Genomic DNA, 16,386 nt, shown 5'->3' on the forward strand with positions numbered 1-16,386 from the left:
ACATACATTTAGCTCATCTTGGAAAGGTTTAGTTATTATCACGGAAACATAGTTGCCTCGTCTTGATGTAATGTCTCTGGCAGTAAAGTCCCATCCCACGCCTGTTCGGTTACAGTCTATGGTTCAGTTGAAGAGGAAACTAGTGGAAACTGCTGCAGAGTACATTGTTAACCTCCACAGAAATACAGCGCCACATACCACATACAGTACAAGAATAAAACCACATTTTGATCCTGCGAGATTATGACACAATGCAGGGCCAAACTCAGCTGGCATGTGCCTTAGTGGTGCAAGCCCAGCAAATCAAGTGAAATTACAAGGACGGGGCATGCGTTAGGGGAACTAGCAATGCTGGTTCGCATCACATCTGCACACGAGCCGCACATCTGTCCAGTTTGGAAGTGAACACAGCAAACAAGCAATGTCTCCCTCCAGGTCAAAGTGATGCTATTGCCATGACTGTGGCAGGTCTCCATGGGTTAAAAGTGGTTTTCATATTCTTAAATAACTGCTTCACTATCAAGATATTCCTTCATTGTAACACTAAATGTCTGCGTAATCAATCCTCAACGAAACCATCTCATTTAAAAGTTTTTATTTGAAATGATTTTAAATACAAATAATATATTTTTCCATTTACAATGACAGTTCCTTTGTAAACAAAAGTGGCAGATAGATAGTCATTGGGTCGGGTTTTTGTCCAAACTCAGACGGCATGCTGGCCAGTCGCCTGGACGACGTCCGTCATGGGAGAGAGATGGTGTCGTATTTAACCTCACTGCAGTTTCTTTTTTCCCCCCACACAGTGTAAAAACACTGATGCTACATTCTATTGTAGAGCGAGAAATACTCAAGAGTACAATGTCACCTGTTAGCATACACCTGCTTTGGACACAATTACAGGAGGGTATAGTGCGCGCATGTGAGTTTGTTTGTGTGTGAGTGTGTATGTATGTGTGTGGTGCTGGGAGAGCGCGGCCACAGATATTCAAACCTTTATCGCTCCCTCTCTAACATGACAATAGAAGATGCCATAACAGAAACGATCAACTGTTGCGCAGATATTCAGGGTGAATTTTTTTTTTTTTTAATATCATTTGAAAAATAAACTGTCAAGTCGTAATCGTACAGTGAGAGCCCACAGTGCCACACAAGGAAGCTCTGATTTCCTCTTTTTCTTTCCCACTCATGAGTCCAACATGTACAAACAAAGGTAACAACAGAAGAAGAAAAGAAAAAAAGATCTGTGTTACATTTGTTATAACTACAGTTTCACAAAAAAAACAACTAAATCAGAATGGGGGGGGGGGGTCTCAGTTAGCCAGAACTGCTTTGTATTCCTCAGACAGAAAGATTTAAGGAAAGAAAAAGAAATTCTCCCGGAAATTTGTCAGAAAGAAAAGACCAACTGAAATGGCAGTAATTACAGAGCTACGCTTGTTCCCATTAAACGACTCAAGAGAAACGGTGCTGGACAGAATATGCAAATTCTACACACCACAAGTTGCTTCGGTTTTTGTTCGAGACACGTGTGTGTCAGGGACCTCAGACTCCCTCTTAACACAGGGCCGGTCAGATGCCACGCCTGACTGCTGACCCACTTTCACCAGACAAAACCCTTCTTATTGTGAGGCTCTGTCATGTCAAAGATCAGAAATGTATCGAGACCGGGGAGCTATAAGGTTATTATGAGGTCTAATTCTAAACTGAGACGGAGGAAAAACATAGTTTTTTGTTTTTTTTACAAACACAAAAAGAAACAAAATGGTTTTGTTTCTGCTCTCCCAAGAACCACTGGTGCATAGCACCCAAAGACTTGTATGTTGTGGTATTTCAGTTGTATTCATAAGGCCTTTTTTGACAATGAGTATACACTGGAATGTGCAACAATTGTTTTAAAAAAAAAAAAGAGATGAAGAGAAGGAAGTAACTTCTCTGAAAAGCCACGAGTATGTATCTATATATCAGTATCTGAAAAAACCCACAACTTTTATGTAAGAATGATGAGACTTAACTGTGCCCGCTGCACATTGAAAGCATTGAGAGCAAGCGACCAAAGGGTTGACTGGGATGTGATCCCGGACAAACGGGACGAAAGCTCACGTCTGCAGTTTTATGTGTACAATAGAAAGTATCATTGATGTGGAAAACATCGGTGACGAGTGATTTTAAAAAATTTGGAGCGAGAGTGAAGTCATAATTTTCCGCACGGAGATGTTTTTGTTAATTTTGCATTAAACAAAAACAAACAAAAAAAACACGGAACCGGCTGTTACACATCCCGTCTCCTGCTCGAGAAAAGAGCCCAGATAATAGGTCCTCCAGTCCACAGTGTGTCAATCTTTCATACCTGTACAAACACATACAAGGTTACAAACACACAGCGCACACACCCTCACGCGCACACCCACTCGCACACATGGGCCTGGTTAAGTATTCACAGAATTCTCTTCCGCCGCCAAGCGGAAAGTGAAGGAACGACTCCTGTAGAAAAGAGCAAATGGTCACAGTCCATGTCATTGTAAGGGTAAAATAGACAGGGAGGAGGAGGAAGAAGAGGAGGAGGAGGAGGGGTCTGTGTGTGTAAATTGCCCCAATGATTCAAAATGTGTGTGTGTGTGTGTGTATGTGGCAGGCAGGGCATGGCTGCTTCTCGTTCGCTGCTCTTGAGTGCTGTTGTGGGGTCAGGGGTGGGCGGTTGGCCAGTCCATGGGAGGAGGCCGAGCGTGTGTGTGTGCCGAGCGTGTGCATGTGTCCCCTGTTCAGTCGTTGTCCTCGTCGTCTTCCTCACTCTCCTCGATGCCGTCGCTGTCCTCCTGTTCCTCGTCCTCCTCCTCCGTGTCGGGGATGTCCCACTGTGGGTGGTTGTCCAGCATGGCCTTGGCCTCGTGGACCTCCAGCTAGGAAAACACGAGGGACACGCAACGTTTAAGACACGGAACTTCTGCTCTGGACCTTTAGAAAACAATGTGCCTCAATTTGAGGTTATTTAAGGACTTCTGATTGGAGTTAGTTCTATTCAACAAGAATCACCATTTAGCAGTTGAAATTTACAAATGCATTAATAATCTAACATTGTATTCTCGTCCAGCGGGAAATAATGTTTGGTGTCGTAAGTACTGTACTGACACACAAAAGATGCAGTTTTCCACTGCAAATCAGAACTTACATAAATTACACTTGATAATTTGTAATTCTCAACAATAAAATGAAAGCAGCTGGTCTAAATTCAATGACTGATTCAATTTCTAACTGAAACAGAAACCTGCTATTCCAAAATTTTTTTTTAAAAAAATGTCTAAAGAACCTCCAGATCCACAGAACGTGACATCTAAGAATCTAAATTTGCCAAAAGGGACTTTTGTCACTTCAAGCAGCAATTTAAGAACTAAAAAAACAACAAGCTTCCACAGAAACATTACATCCAGGACAATTTACATTAAAGCTGTTTTCGGATAAGAACATTGGGAAATTGGGGTCCGGACGTTTTCCTGCATTTACCTTTCACATATGAGGAATGCAGCAAGAGATTGTCACATTCACAACAGCAGGAAAATGTCCGGAACGTTCAGGCGAGCCGGAGTGACTCACATTTTTGTAAATTTTACTGGCAGGAAAAGTTCTGCAAAATGTCAGGAGCAACATTTGCTCCTCCAGAAAAGTTTCCAAAAAATATCTGGACTTCAGTGCATGTCTGAAAGCAGCTTGAGACTGATTTGATTAACGCTATCACACACACACACACACACACACACACACACACACACACACACACACACACACACACACACACACACACACACACACACACACACACACACACACACACACACACACACACACACACACACACACACACACACACACACACACACACACACACACACACACACACACACACACACACACGTGTCTCTTGTCACCTTAAGTGGTTTGATCTGGTCCAGTCCCAGGAAGGAATCAGAGCGGAGGATGACAGAATACTGGTAGTTCCCCGTTTTGGAAGGAGCTGGGAACTTCAGCTCCACCTGGAAAACAGCACAAACACACGTTAAATCTAACCACAGAAGCACTTAAAGTGTCAAGCATGATTGCTTAAATGTATTCGACAAAAACAGACGCACTTACAGAAGCACCAGCAAAGGACACACACTCTAACACTGCTGAATATTACAATCTTAAAATAATCCACTGTTACTGAGGAAAAATAATCATCGAGCTGTGGCGAGACGCAGTGCGGTAGGTAATCACACACGATCCATCACACGACGATGGGGTCCAACTGTAAATATTGGGCCACCATTATCTCAAACTGTGATTACCACGTCGTACAATTACATATGGCAAACATCTAATTATCAGCACAATGAGGCCAATTATTATTCAGCGCGTGATGGGAGATGGAGCTGCGAACACGACGAAGGTCTACTGCTCTGCCGTGTTGATCAAAGCCGCCCATCTGCCCTCCGCCAAAAGAACACGTCTGTCAGACACACAGCGTACAGGCGTTCTCACAAAACCAACAACAGAGGGAATCGTTGACGTGACGTTAATTGATTGCTAAGCGGTGAAGTGTTATGCACGGGGCAGGTCGCCTCGCGCAGGTTACATTCCCTACTCCTTCAGAGTGGGGACAGCTGGTCATGCAGGGCAGAACTCATTAAACTTTTAGCTCACCGTCAAACCCTTTACAGTGGGATCAGAGGTGCAAATTGTGCAAAATAAACACGCACACAACTTAGAGGAAAAAATTACACAAGTGCAAACGATTGCCTAGCAACAGGGTGTGTGAGGGTCTATGGCGAAAACGAAACACACTTTAATTTATGAAGGCCTTTCGTTTCCACAGACATTTTTAACATAAACAACAATATAACCTCAAAGCATCAAATAAATCAAATATAACGGACAGATTTTACAACACTGTACATCACAATGCAAAAGTATGTGTTGAAACCAAAAATAAGGGACAAATTTACTAATAAGTTAATGGTCTTCGTGATTTATCAACAAATATTCCTGCTTCTCAAATGTGAGGATTTTCTGCTTTTGCTCGGTTTAACATCTTTGTAAATTAAAGCAGAAATAGACAACTCCACCATCTGCGTCCTTACCAGCGTCTCGCTACTGCAGCGTCTAGGGGCACGAAAGTTGTCTGTCGCCTCTCTAAACCTCAGTTTTATTCTGTCGATTGGCACACACTCACCTCCTCTGTGTCTTTTAGTGTGCAGACGTGGTAGGGCACGGAAACGAGGGTCTGATCTCGGCGGTCGGCGATGTAGAGCCACCACCACTCCTGCTTCTCCTCGGGGAAGTAGATGCTGTAGACGGGGTGCGTCACCTTCGACTTGGTCTCGAGCAGGGCCCTCTCTCGCCGCTGGATGCTTTGCTGCAACGCCTCCCACTCCTGATGGGGAGATGTGGACAGCGGAGGATGCAGGCAGTGTTTCTTTTAGACTCATTCAACTTTCAAAATATGTGAACGGTGTCTGTAAGTAATGATGCAACTTCTGGTTATCGTTATTGAGCAAGTATCGTGGCCTTGAAAAATAATACTTCACTACATTACTTGAGTCTGATACCAACATATGCATGCACCCATATCGAGTTCTGACCTCCTCATCGTCACCAGCCATCTCGTCCACCTCTGTGTCGCTCTGCTTGTCGCTGTCTTCGTCTCTCTCACTGGGAGAGTCCTTGTTGGCCTCTCCCTCGTCTGACTCGCTGCCCTTGTCCGAGGCCTCGTCCTCTTCCTCCTTTACTGATGCTGCTGCTGTTGCTGTTGCTGCTACGACCTCCTGCAACACCAACATTGACAAGAATTTACCATATAGGCACAATATAGTTTTTTTGTAATTTCATGACGATACATAGTTGCTGGACACGTACGTTTCCTGCCACGTTGCCATTGGCCTGTTTGGTTTTGGCAGGCACAGGAGTGGCCTTCTTCTTTGTTAATTTTTTCTTCTTGGACTTGGCTGTCTTCTTAGCGCCTTTACTCTTGTTCTGCCACACTTTGGTTTTAGCTTTACTTGCGTCTCCTTGCTTCACACACGAACACACACACACACACAATAAGGTTAGGTGAACACATGCATTTCTTGAACCATTAAACTTTGATTCATGGCTGATGCAAAAGTCTGAAAGTGTGTGTGTGTGTGTTATCCTTACTGCTTCCTCTGTATTGGCAGCCTCCTCTCCAGGACATGGCGTTGACTCCTGCTCTTTTTCAAACATGTCCTACACACACAAACACATATATACTGTAAGAATGATACATTAAATTCAAATTCATGTTTATCAACCATGCACATAGTCAACAGTGCACTCTGGTGGTCATCCATGGAAATGCATGCACAAGGCAGGAACATTAATTTGATCCATAAAAGTTGCTTTTTCTAACACACCATTATGAAATAGTTTCAGCGTTTAACCCAAAAACACCATTTCTTACCGACATCCGTTTTCTGGTCAAGGTGACGGTTACTGTGACAATGGAACCTGCTGTGATGTTATTGCTGTCTTCATCATCAAGGACTGCAGAGAGAATACATGGGAGCTTGAAATGTCTCAACACAGAAAAGGACAAGATCCATAAATGTGACGTTGGCACTTGGTTTATCTGAGACTATGCAAGGAGTTAAAATTGAACCTCAACTAAGGCAAGGGTACGCTTTCACTCGATTTTCGTCAGTAATTTTTAAAGCATTGTACAATTTACAAAAATTGTTCTGCATTGAAGTCTTTTCAGCTGAGGCGACAAAATAAAACAATAAAATGCAACCATCTCATTGACTTTTTGATAAATGTTTTAAGCCAATTGTGTGTGGTTTTAAGACTAACCCTGCAGTTTGGTATCCATGGTGAGGTGAGGGAAGCTGCCCAGCACAGCAATGACCTCATCATACTTCTCCTCGCCCAAGAAACGCAACATGCTGCGCCGGTCGGAGTCCTTGAGACTCACCAGGTCCTGAAGGCTCCGGACTTTATACTAAAGGGTCGAGGACACACAATATATTTACTCTAGAAATCGCCCATTTACAAGGCATGTGCACAAGCATGACACGTGGGCAGGTACCTTCTTGGAGATGCAGTAGCGGAGGTGCTCCTCCTCAAAGTGGGGCAGTTGCAGAAGCGGTGACTTTGACTCCTGCAGGCCCTGCACTATCATCTGAGTCAGTTTCATGCAGTTCTCTATGGTTACCAGTCGGGGAGCATGGAAACCTGGACAGAGGGAGTGTGTACATGTTAGCCTTCTTGAAAAACATATCAAGGTATCACGATTTTGACAGCAAAGTAATACCAATATATTGATATATCCATTTTGCCATCCAAGTACATATACAACAAATAGTGTTTACTGCAGTTTTACAGATGCTCAGCTTCCACTGCCTTTACATATTTACATATAGACATGTTTATTTACCACTGGGAAAAACCTTTCTGCAAATGTTTTTTTGTCAATTCAAGTGTGTGACAATCTTGGGCTACTTTCAATCATAAACTCTGGAAAAATTGGGTCTGGGCGTTTCCTGGAGTTTGCCTTTAACATATGACGAATGCAGTGGTAGATCGAGTCAGACAAGTTCACACCAACAGGAACATTTCTTGAACATTCTGTGGCGTCTGGGTAGAGCATGCAGGAGGCAGGACATGATGATTCAACAGTGGAAAGCAGTGTTGTTGTTAACAGTCGTCAACGCATCACTCGCTCGTTGTTAATTTTCAGCAGATTTTCCTGCTGTATTCTCACATGGGCTCACTTGGATATTTTCTGGAAATTTCACTAGCAGGAAATGTTTTTGGAAAAGCCCAGAGCATCATTTGTTCTCCAGTACAGCCACTCCAGAAAATGTCAGAAACATTACCGGAACCCAGTGCATGTCTGAAACCAGCTTTGTAGTCACTAATAACTCCAACACAACACAGCATAACAGCAATGGCTATCAAGTATATAGTTATATATATATATATATATATATATATACCTCCTCTGCTGTTGGCCATCATGGTAAGCTGACAGCCTACGTTGATCATCTCCTGCAGGAGGGCGGGACTCTTCCTCACCACAAACCTCTGATCTGGAACAGAAATATGCATGCAAACCATGTTCTGAATGACAAAACCCTAAATAAATAAATTCATGATAAAATGCTGTAACTGTGCATTATTACTCCAAAAAGCTATTGCAGCCATTTAATTTCCCATTTTTTGGAAAAGAACCGGTTCCTAACCAATTCTGTTGGTTTGGAGAAGTACGTCATGCACAAGCAGACTCACTGTGGTCATACAAACATTTAAAATACAATGAGGGCAAACTGTTCCTTTGTTTAACATCTCCCTCCATGTAGATTTACAGAAAACCTAATATCTGATCAGCTTGTAACAAAATCATTTCCATGAAGTCTTGAGGTAAGTATCAATGTAGAATATTTCAAATTTTCAGACTCCTACCTTCCTCCAACTCCTCTGAAACATCCATGCGAGCCAGGTGAGCAAGCACCAAGACCCTGGCCTTTAAACTGTAAGGATAACAGAATGGAGGCTCCTTCTTCTTCACGTTGATATTTCCTAGTTCACGGATCAACTGCAACAGACAGGATGGGTTGTTTATGCCGCGCATTTAAGGATAATCTGTCTGAGTGCTTCCCTTTGAGTTCTGGACAATCCAACCTTTCCACACACAGATGCAGACCCATGAGTCAGAGCACATTGCGTTGATGTTTGTCAATACCTGTGGCACTTCGATGTTGTCTGTTGGTCGTATGGTAGTTTCTTTATTGCTGCGAGGGTCAAACTCAAATGCTGCCGTCAACACCATGGCCAAACCTGGAGATCAAATTGAGCCCCCATAAAAAATTTAAATGGTTAAAGAAGTTGACAAGAAACTGAAAAGTCATAAATATGTCATGTGTAAAGTGAATGTCAAGCTTTCTGTCAATCTTAAAATATAGGAATTATATCATCTGGAAGTGAAATGGCCATGACGGCTTAATCGACTCACAACTGTCTTCTGAAGAAAAACTATATTAACCAAATGAACACCCACTGTATTCCAGGCTTGCTTGGCAAAGCTAATTTGTCGCCGACGCTGCACATCAGAGTTAAAATGGACAGTGTGGTGTGACATAAACTCACGCTTCATGTTCATGTTTGGCGTCTTGTACATGAAATGCATGAAGAGCTGGGTAGTGTTGATGAGGATCTGGTCTCCACTGTAGCGGATGGAGCGGTACCACCATGTGCCCTGAGATACGACAGGGGGGAAAAAAACAATGACAGAAGAAATTAAAATAAAACATCCTGGGTATTAGGGGTGGAAAAGGCTTTTAACTTTTAGATACACTCTATTGTACAAGAACTGGCTTTGAACCATGACGACTGACCACAACAACAGGAAGGATGACCATGAAGGCGAGTCCATACACCAAGAGCACCTGCACAGGAAAAACAAGACCCATCAGACCAAATCACATTTTCAATTAGACATGTACAGTGTGCACAGTGATCCTGGAAAACATCAAGTTAATATACCAGCATTGAGTTCTTCTGGTCAACAATCCAGGCAGGCAGGGCAATACCAAAGCTGGTAGCTAGAAAGGGAGACGTAAAAGAAAAGGGACCAAAATTATAATACATATTACAGAGTGAAAATATCAGCATCTCCAGTTACATGTCGACAAAGACCATGGGCCAGAAATATTTAATATTTTCCCCATTTAACATAAATGAAAAAATAGGATCTTCTTGATCAATTCTTGATCATGTTCAATGATTTCTCCTTGAATCTACGGAATTTTAAACCATACAATTCTTTCTCAAATGCTATATTATGAAAACATTATTTTTTTAGTTGGGGAAAGTGGGAGAAAATGCTTAATTGTTCACTGGAATGAATGAGCTGCAGTGCTTCAATTCATCTCCCACAGTTTAACAAATTCACCAGCATCAAGCACAGATGCTGTGTCAACACATAGAAATGCAAAAACCTACTGTGGACCTACTGAGAGCATCTTAACTTACCTCCTGGACCATCTGGGTTGCCGTACATTTCCCAGTTCTGTCGCGACTGTTCATTGGTCAGACTGTGGGGGGAAAGAAAAGTAGACAAAAGTAAAGTCAAATCAATAGAAACTAAATGCCAGGCTGCAGAAGGTGATTACTTTCATTATTGATCGTAGGTGGAGTTTTGGCTGTCTGGAAATTTTAAGGTCAAGACCCGGATGACACTTACGCAGCATAGGCTTTGGCGATTCTCATGAATGTGGCCTCATTACCACCTTTGTCAGGATGGAACTTGAGTGACAGTACACGGTACTGCTTCTTGATTTCTGACAGAGATGCACCCTAGAAACAGAAATATAATTATAGCAACTCAAAAGGCACATTCACACGTCACAGACGCAGGCGAATAAAAGGGAAATGTACCTTGATCAGACAAGATAAAAGTACATTCAGTTGTTTGTGGAATACAGCCGAGTTTATGTTTTGTGTGCTTTTACCGGGTCCAAATTGAGGACTTCATAGGGGTTGTACTCCTGGTACTCTCTGTCCAGCTTGGACACCTTGTAGGCTAGCAGCAGGAACACAGCCCACCCAAACAACAAGGCTGCTTTCCTGAAAATGAACACAAACAGGAAAAGAAAATGTTACACGCAAACATCTGTGTTCTCTGGAGACATCAGGCCTGTCTCATTTTTACGAGACATTTTCCCACAGTGGTTCACAATTTATCAATCAATCATGTAACGGAAACTAGCTTTCAGTATAGTTTCAAGCTACAAACATGAAAGAGAGATTTGAATATAATGTCAAGCATTCATCATCAAAGCCCATCCTTACCATGCCTCCTTACATGCAGAAGAGAGGGGACAGGTTCTGACATTTTTGTTGTTTAGTAATTTATGCATGGAAGTAGAACTTGTTTCCATGACAATGGCAAAACCCTATGGTCTGCTCTGCAGCATCTGTTGCCATGACAACCACTCACTATCCTCAGAGTTGTCTGAGCAACTCAACCAGAAAAATACATGATAGATTCCCACCATCAACACATCTGTGTGATACAGACATGAAGAGGAAACACATACACGGGTTTGGGGATAAATGGGTTAAAGGAATTCATTTTGATTCATGCCACTGAATAAACATGTTCCAGCATCAGTCACGATTGCGACAACGCAAACAAAGAATATGAACATTTGGTCTAGTCAAGAGAAAGAACGGGAGTGCAAAGTGGAAGTATGAAGCTACACAGATGAAGAGGAAGAGACAGAACAAATAGGTGATACTCAGACAGACGCACTGTGAGGAGGAGTCTAATGAGTGAGAGAAGATAAAGAGCAAGACAGTGAACAGCACTCGAACTCCCATCTTTCCATTAACCCACACACACATACACACACACAGCACCAATAAACAACACTTAGAAAACAGGGTCGTGTTAAGAGAAACGTTAAACATTGCAACAAAGTGTTTACACCAGCAGCCCACATCCCTGATGGGGTTTACACAAGAAAACAACATGAGCCCAGACTTGTGCAGTAAGCAGTAAGCCCGAGTCCGTCTCCACCATGGACCCCATGTGTCATCGCCCCAAAACATTGACAATATTTCCGTTCAGCAAGGAAAACACTGAGTGAAGCAGTAAGCAATCGGGAACAGCTCCATCGGTGGGCGGATGGGAGGCTTTGTCAACATAAAACAGCTCAGGCAAGTCACATCTCAAACAACAGAGGTGATGTGACATTTGGCAACAAAAGGTGAAGGGACCAAACCGTATTATATACTGACAACCAAGTTCAGCCCAACCATGAAAACGCCCTGTACGCTGCACTTTAGTTTTGATTAGATTAGATGTGACCTAGTACCTAAAATAAACTCTCAACACTAGAAAATAACTTGAAGAGAGTGATCAGCTCAATGAGTGAGTTTCTGGGCCTGCTGTGTTGACAGGCATACTCGGAAAACCCCAAACCCAATCAATCGGACTCACTTTAATGTCGGGACGATGCTCTGCTGTGACTTCATGAGCCGGAGCCGGTACCACAGACACCTGCCGTGGACCCTCCTCAAGCTCTTCAGACGCAGTTGTTCTGGAGAGAGGACGGACATGAAGGGGGTTAGGGACACACCGGTACGCTCAAAAACAGTCATCAACGGTCAATACGGGCGACGCCACAGTCATTTACAGTTGCTTGAAGTCACCGGTTTAACATCAGGGCTGAGGGAGATGTATGAAGAAGAAAAAAATGAACATGTGGACATGTTGGCCAAGCAAGGGAGTCAGGCGTGTGCTGACTTCATTCAGTGGAGCCAGTTCGGAAATGTGGATTACTTGACTGTAATGCAACCTGGACAAGAGACCATTGTGTCAATCCCACGGTTTCACCTTGGACAACCTAACTTCCATGCAAATATTCTGTCTCCTTAATTTTGAATCAATATCACAAGGTGAGCAACAGTCCGACTTGGGAGCAGCTGAGTAAAGTTTTGTCAGCACGCGTTACGCACGGCCTGAGTGATACGCTGTGTTGTTGACAAACAGATAGCTGGGCGACGATGTGGATTTTAATCTGGGTAAGGCAGGCACAGGGCGCCGGCGTTTAGGGTTCTGTCGGCCCACGGGGAAGGGCCGAGGCTCGGCTGAGTGTGGAGCTGAGGCAGGGGGACAGTCGGCCAGGGGGCAGGTAATTGGTTCAGCAGGACGGATAACCGTGTCAACACCGGTCGACTTGCACCGCAGGCTCTGAACGATGAGCGACACCCGCTAACACTCGAGTCGCCGGGTTCGGTGGCACAGCCTCCGCGTCCGGTGGCCAGCAGGTCGGACCGGCAGGCGGCCAGGCGGTTGAGCCTGTACGAGCCAGGGTGCTGCCCGAACACCTCGCGTCGCACCGGCTGAGGGTTGGCGAGTTAGCCGAGTTAGCACAGAAGCCAGAACATCGGGCCTTACCAGCATTCTGATCCCGGGGCCAGAGGTAATATGTGGCCGGGATCACAATGAGTCCGACGAAGGACGTGAGGAAATAGAAGAACGTATTGCCGCTGTCATCATACTGGAACTGTTGCCCGGCCATTTCGTAGCGGCGCTTGGGTCGCCCTTCTTCTCCACCGCCGCTGCGCTTCCCCTCCTGGCCCAATGTGTGCGACTTGACAGACCGTTAGCTAGCCAGCTAGCATCCAGTCAGGACAGCTCTGTCTGCTCATCGGTGTACGTGGTTTACGCATGCGCAGTGTGGCTTTTCTTCTTCTTCGGCGGCTCGGGTCGACGCTCTCCCGCAGCGTTACTGACGCCTAGAGGTGGTGGTGGGTAATTACAGTTCTACCTAAAAAAAAATTACCAGCATGAAAAGGAAGAAAGGGAAATGGAATTCTTTTCCAGGGTTGAGTCATGATTTTGCAAAATATCGTTTCCTAGCTTGATGGAAAAAGAAAAGAAAGATTTTTTTAAAACTCCTTACATTGAAGTGTTGCCCCCCCCCCCCCCCGGAAAACACGTAGTATCAAAAATATGCTACAGTTTAACTCAGATTACTTAGTGCAGGTCTTTAGATTATCTGTCATAACAAATGACATGGCTTAACAACAACAACAACATCATAAAATTGCTATATTTGTGTATTTTCAAGCCAATGTTTATTCTTGGCAGCAGAGTGGGAAACCATCTATTTCAGTCTGTGCAGTTCCAGAAATGTCTGCACATTGTGCTTGTTTGACTGATGTTACATTTATACTAGTGGGCTTTATTAAGCAATGTCAGTGAGATTACACCCATGCAATGATGTACAAAATCTACAGCCCTGTTAACCCTGTTACTGTAAACCTTTATTGTGTGTTAATCATTATGATAGTTTTCATTGAGGTTGGTGGAGACACTGCTCAGGAGTGGCTGTTAATGTCCCCCTTCTTTACCTGTCCATTAGAAATTGAGTTATTTGTCTTCCAAATAAAAGAAACAACATATTAAAACCTAGTTTATGAAGACATTCATATCATCCACTTTAGGCTGTCCAGCTGATGATTTCTGAAATCGAACAGGGTTGCAATGCCTTTCAGCTCTATGTTTCTTCTAGGTAATAAAACAACAGCTACAGCTTGTTTGCAAGATTTAAATCATAGGCGTTGTTAAAGATGATGATGAAGAAAAATGCTTTTAAAAAAATGTTTTATTCCCTCTGCAGATTGATTCTGTCATATATGAACCATGATTTCATCAAGAGGCTTCCGTTTAAAATCCGGCACGGTGGCATCAGATGCAGGGTAACCTACAGGAAGTAGCATCAGCAGCTTCTCATTTGCTGGCCTTTTGAGGAGCTGCCTAAGCCCGGCGCCACAGTTGAGGGGAGTCGATGTGACGGTAACCAGACCCGCATTCTGATAAGTAAAAACACAGAATCAAAAGATATTCAGTTGCTCTATCAGGCATCTTCCATATCTGGCATTCTCTTTTTTGAACTGCATTTATGACCAAGATAACAGGGATAGATTGGTCTATATTCATAAAAGTGATTTGATCTTTTACCTGCAATGCAGCCAGTAGGATTCCACAGGATATGGAGACACTGATTTCATTGTAGTAGTGTGTCTTTTTCTTGCCGTTTGGTAGAATCCCGTAGGTCTGTTTGAAGATGACGACCAGGTATGGCGCAATATCCAGGTACTCCTTAATCCAGTTTGTCCTGCAGGGGGAAAGAAGTTGTGAGAAAAGAGGAGAGATGTAGTTAAACTTAACAATGGTCCTTAATGACTATTATTCATTGTGTATGCATAGCCAAAATGTAGGATGTTGGATTGGCAACTGAATGTTGTCATGTGAGGAGTGTTGGTGCGTACCTCATTTTAGCCAAATCATGGACCCACTTGTCCCCCATCCTCTGACGGTAGTTCATCTCCTCCTCCTCCTCCACTATCAGACGGATCTGGTGCTTCACCTCTGCGTCTGACACCACAATGAACGTCCAGGGCTCTGTGTGGGCTCCACTAGGGGACGTACCTGCCCAGAGGGAAAGGATGTGGTACACAGAAAATCATTTTAAAGAGAAAAACATAACATAGCTGCATCTGACTCAGTTTATAGGAGATTAACAGTGGTCCATTTGTACGTGCCTGCAGTGCGGATGACAATGTCAATGACTTCTCGTGGGACTGGCTCTGGGCTGATGAACCGGACAGATCTCCTCTGGTTCATCAGTGTGTAGAAATCCTCGGCCCTCTTCAGAATTGTTTCTTCAGGGTAACGAGGTAGGGAGAAGGGTACGTGTGGAGAGTCCTCCTCTTCATTGCCGTCCACCACATCACCATCCTCTGAAACAATGACAGAAAAGCAACACCAGGGAGCAGCTTTTGATATTAAATGTTCTAAATTGTTGGGTGTTGCTCTTGGATTTATTTATGAAAACATTTACATCTCAATGTGAAAGACTAAGACTGTCCCATAGGTCGTCTGGGCAGCAGGTTATGTTAGCTTACGTTTTATTGTAAGGCGACCTCTGCCAACCGGAGCAATTAATAATAGTGTCTTTGCATTGCAATAGTATCAGCTGCAGGGGTGGACCGAAAAATTTGAAAGAAGGTGCACGCTGCAGCAGTTCAGTGCTGTAGCCGTCGTGCACGGCTGATTGTGCTTGTTATATTATTGCTGGTCAAATTGACTGTTAAGGCCACTGGCAAATGTCCTGGTCCACTAATACGATTTTATTGTATTATTTCTTTTATAGCTTCAGTGCAACTGAACAACGATTCTTTGATTGATAACAGCAAACCCTGACAGTTTAGATACTTTTACCAAGGCAGACAAAACTAATGTGTGATGAGCTCAGTCTGACTGAAATGTTAACGTATTACCATGTGAACAGTGTGTGGATATCTTTTTTTAATAAGACACCAGAAGGCACACAGCTCTACAATGAAGCAACGACACACAACACTCAGTTAGAGATCTTTAATGTTGCGTCAAAGAGCACATATATTCGTATATAATTCTTTTAAATTTGTTTTGGAAAAGGCAAAAAAGTTCAGCCCTTACCGTCCTCCCTTGCTGTGACTTTCGTGTCGTCCTGTAAGTCCTGGTCCACCCACGGTCTAAAGTCCGCTTTTGATACCAGATTAGTTTTGGTCGAAGGGGTCCCTGTCTCCTGTGGCTTCAGCAGCATGAAGCCTATCACCAGGCACAGGACCACTACCAGAACCGGCGTGAGGATGGACAGGAGAGCCATGACTGCCTGGCAGAGAGCAGAGAAGAGGCTATGGGCACTTGATTGTTCATGTGGCAGGGCTAACTTGACGTCACGCAACACTCTGGCGTCAGTGGGGCCACCAAGGGGGCAAACGCCTGACTGAGACCAGCTAAGGACGAGACTGCTTACACAGCGTAATATCAATAAT

General features: G+C 43.7%; 2 protein-coding genes across 2 annotated transcripts; both read right to left on the reverse strand.

Annotated features, from left to right (window-relative positions):
• Window positions 1-580: 580 nt before the first annotated feature.
• On the reverse strand, window positions 581-13,227 carry sec63 (SEC63 homolog, protein translocation regulator). The gene is made up of 20 exons (XM_035617910.2): window positions 12,956-13,227; window positions 11,996-12,095; window positions 10,503-10,617; window positions 10,235-10,347; window positions 10,024-10,085; window positions 9,535-9,593; window positions 9,387-9,437; window positions 9,139-9,247; window positions 8,735-8,829; window positions 8,455-8,587; window positions 7,989-8,081; window positions 7,079-7,224; window positions 6,844-6,991; window positions 6,455-6,537; window positions 6,172-6,240; window positions 5,890-6,045; window positions 5,616-5,798; window positions 5,207-5,407; window positions 3,924-4,028; window positions 581-2,900 (listed from the first exon to the last, which is right to left on the reverse strand). The coding sequence occupies exons 1-20, from the start codon at window positions 13,077-13,079 to the stop codon at window positions 2,763-2,765; spliced, it is 2,283 nt and encodes a 760-aa protein (XP_035473803.1). The 5' UTR covers window positions 13,080-13,227; the 3' UTR covers window positions 581-2,762.
• Window positions 13,228-14,150: 923 nt separating this feature from the next.
• On the reverse strand, window positions 14,151-16,345 carry iyd (iodotyrosine deiodinase). Its single transcript, XM_035616812.2, has 5 exons — window positions 16,028-16,345; window positions 15,109-15,306; window positions 14,836-14,995; window positions 14,525-14,681; window positions 14,151-14,376 (listed from the first exon to the last, which is right to left on the reverse strand). The coding sequence occupies exons 1-5, from the start codon at window positions 16,215-16,217 to the stop codon at window positions 14,194-14,196; spliced, it is 888 nt and encodes a 295-aa protein (XP_035472705.1). The 5' UTR covers window positions 16,218-16,345; the 3' UTR covers window positions 14,151-14,193.
• Window positions 16,346-16,386: the final 41 nt, after the last annotated feature.

This window comes from Scophthalmus maximus, chromosome 18, assembly GCF_022379125.1.
Source record: "Scophthalmus maximus strain ysfricsl-2021 chromosome 18, ASM2237912v1, whole genome shotgun sequence".
Taxonomy (NCBI): Eukaryota; Metazoa; Chordata; class Actinopteri; order Pleuronectiformes; family Scophthalmidae; genus Scophthalmus; species Scophthalmus maximus.

What these genes read in the sequence shown, in the direction of transcription:
- sec63 (XM_035617910.2), bottom strand. Translation starts at nt 13,079, where the DNA reads ATGGCCGGGCAACAGTTCCAGTATGATGACAGCGGCAATACGTTCTTC. An exon ending in AGCATCGTCCCGACATTAAA is followed by an intron (nt 10,618 to 11,995) that starts GTGAGTCCGATT and finishes GTTCATTTTCAG; the next exon opens with GAAAGCAGCCTTGTTGTTTG. An exon ending in CACTAAAAGACACAGAGGAG is followed by an intron (nt 4,029 to 5,206) that starts GTGAGTGTGTGC and finishes GCTGTTTTCCAG; the next exon opens with GTGGAGCTGAAGTTCCCAGC.
- iyd (XM_035616812.2), bottom strand. Translation starts at nt 16,217, where the DNA reads ATGGCTCTCCTGTCCATCCTCACGCCGGTTCTGGTAGTGGTCCTGTGC. An exon ending in AGTCACAGCAAGGGAGGACG is followed by an intron (nt 15,307 to 16,027) that starts GTAAGGGCTGAA and finishes TCATTGTTTCAG; the next exon opens with AGGATGGTGATGTGGTGGAC. An exon ending in CATGATTTGGCTAAAATGAG is followed by an intron (nt 14,682 to 14,835) that starts GTACGCACCAAC and finishes TTCCCCCTGCAG; the next exon opens with GACAAACTGGATTAAGGAGT.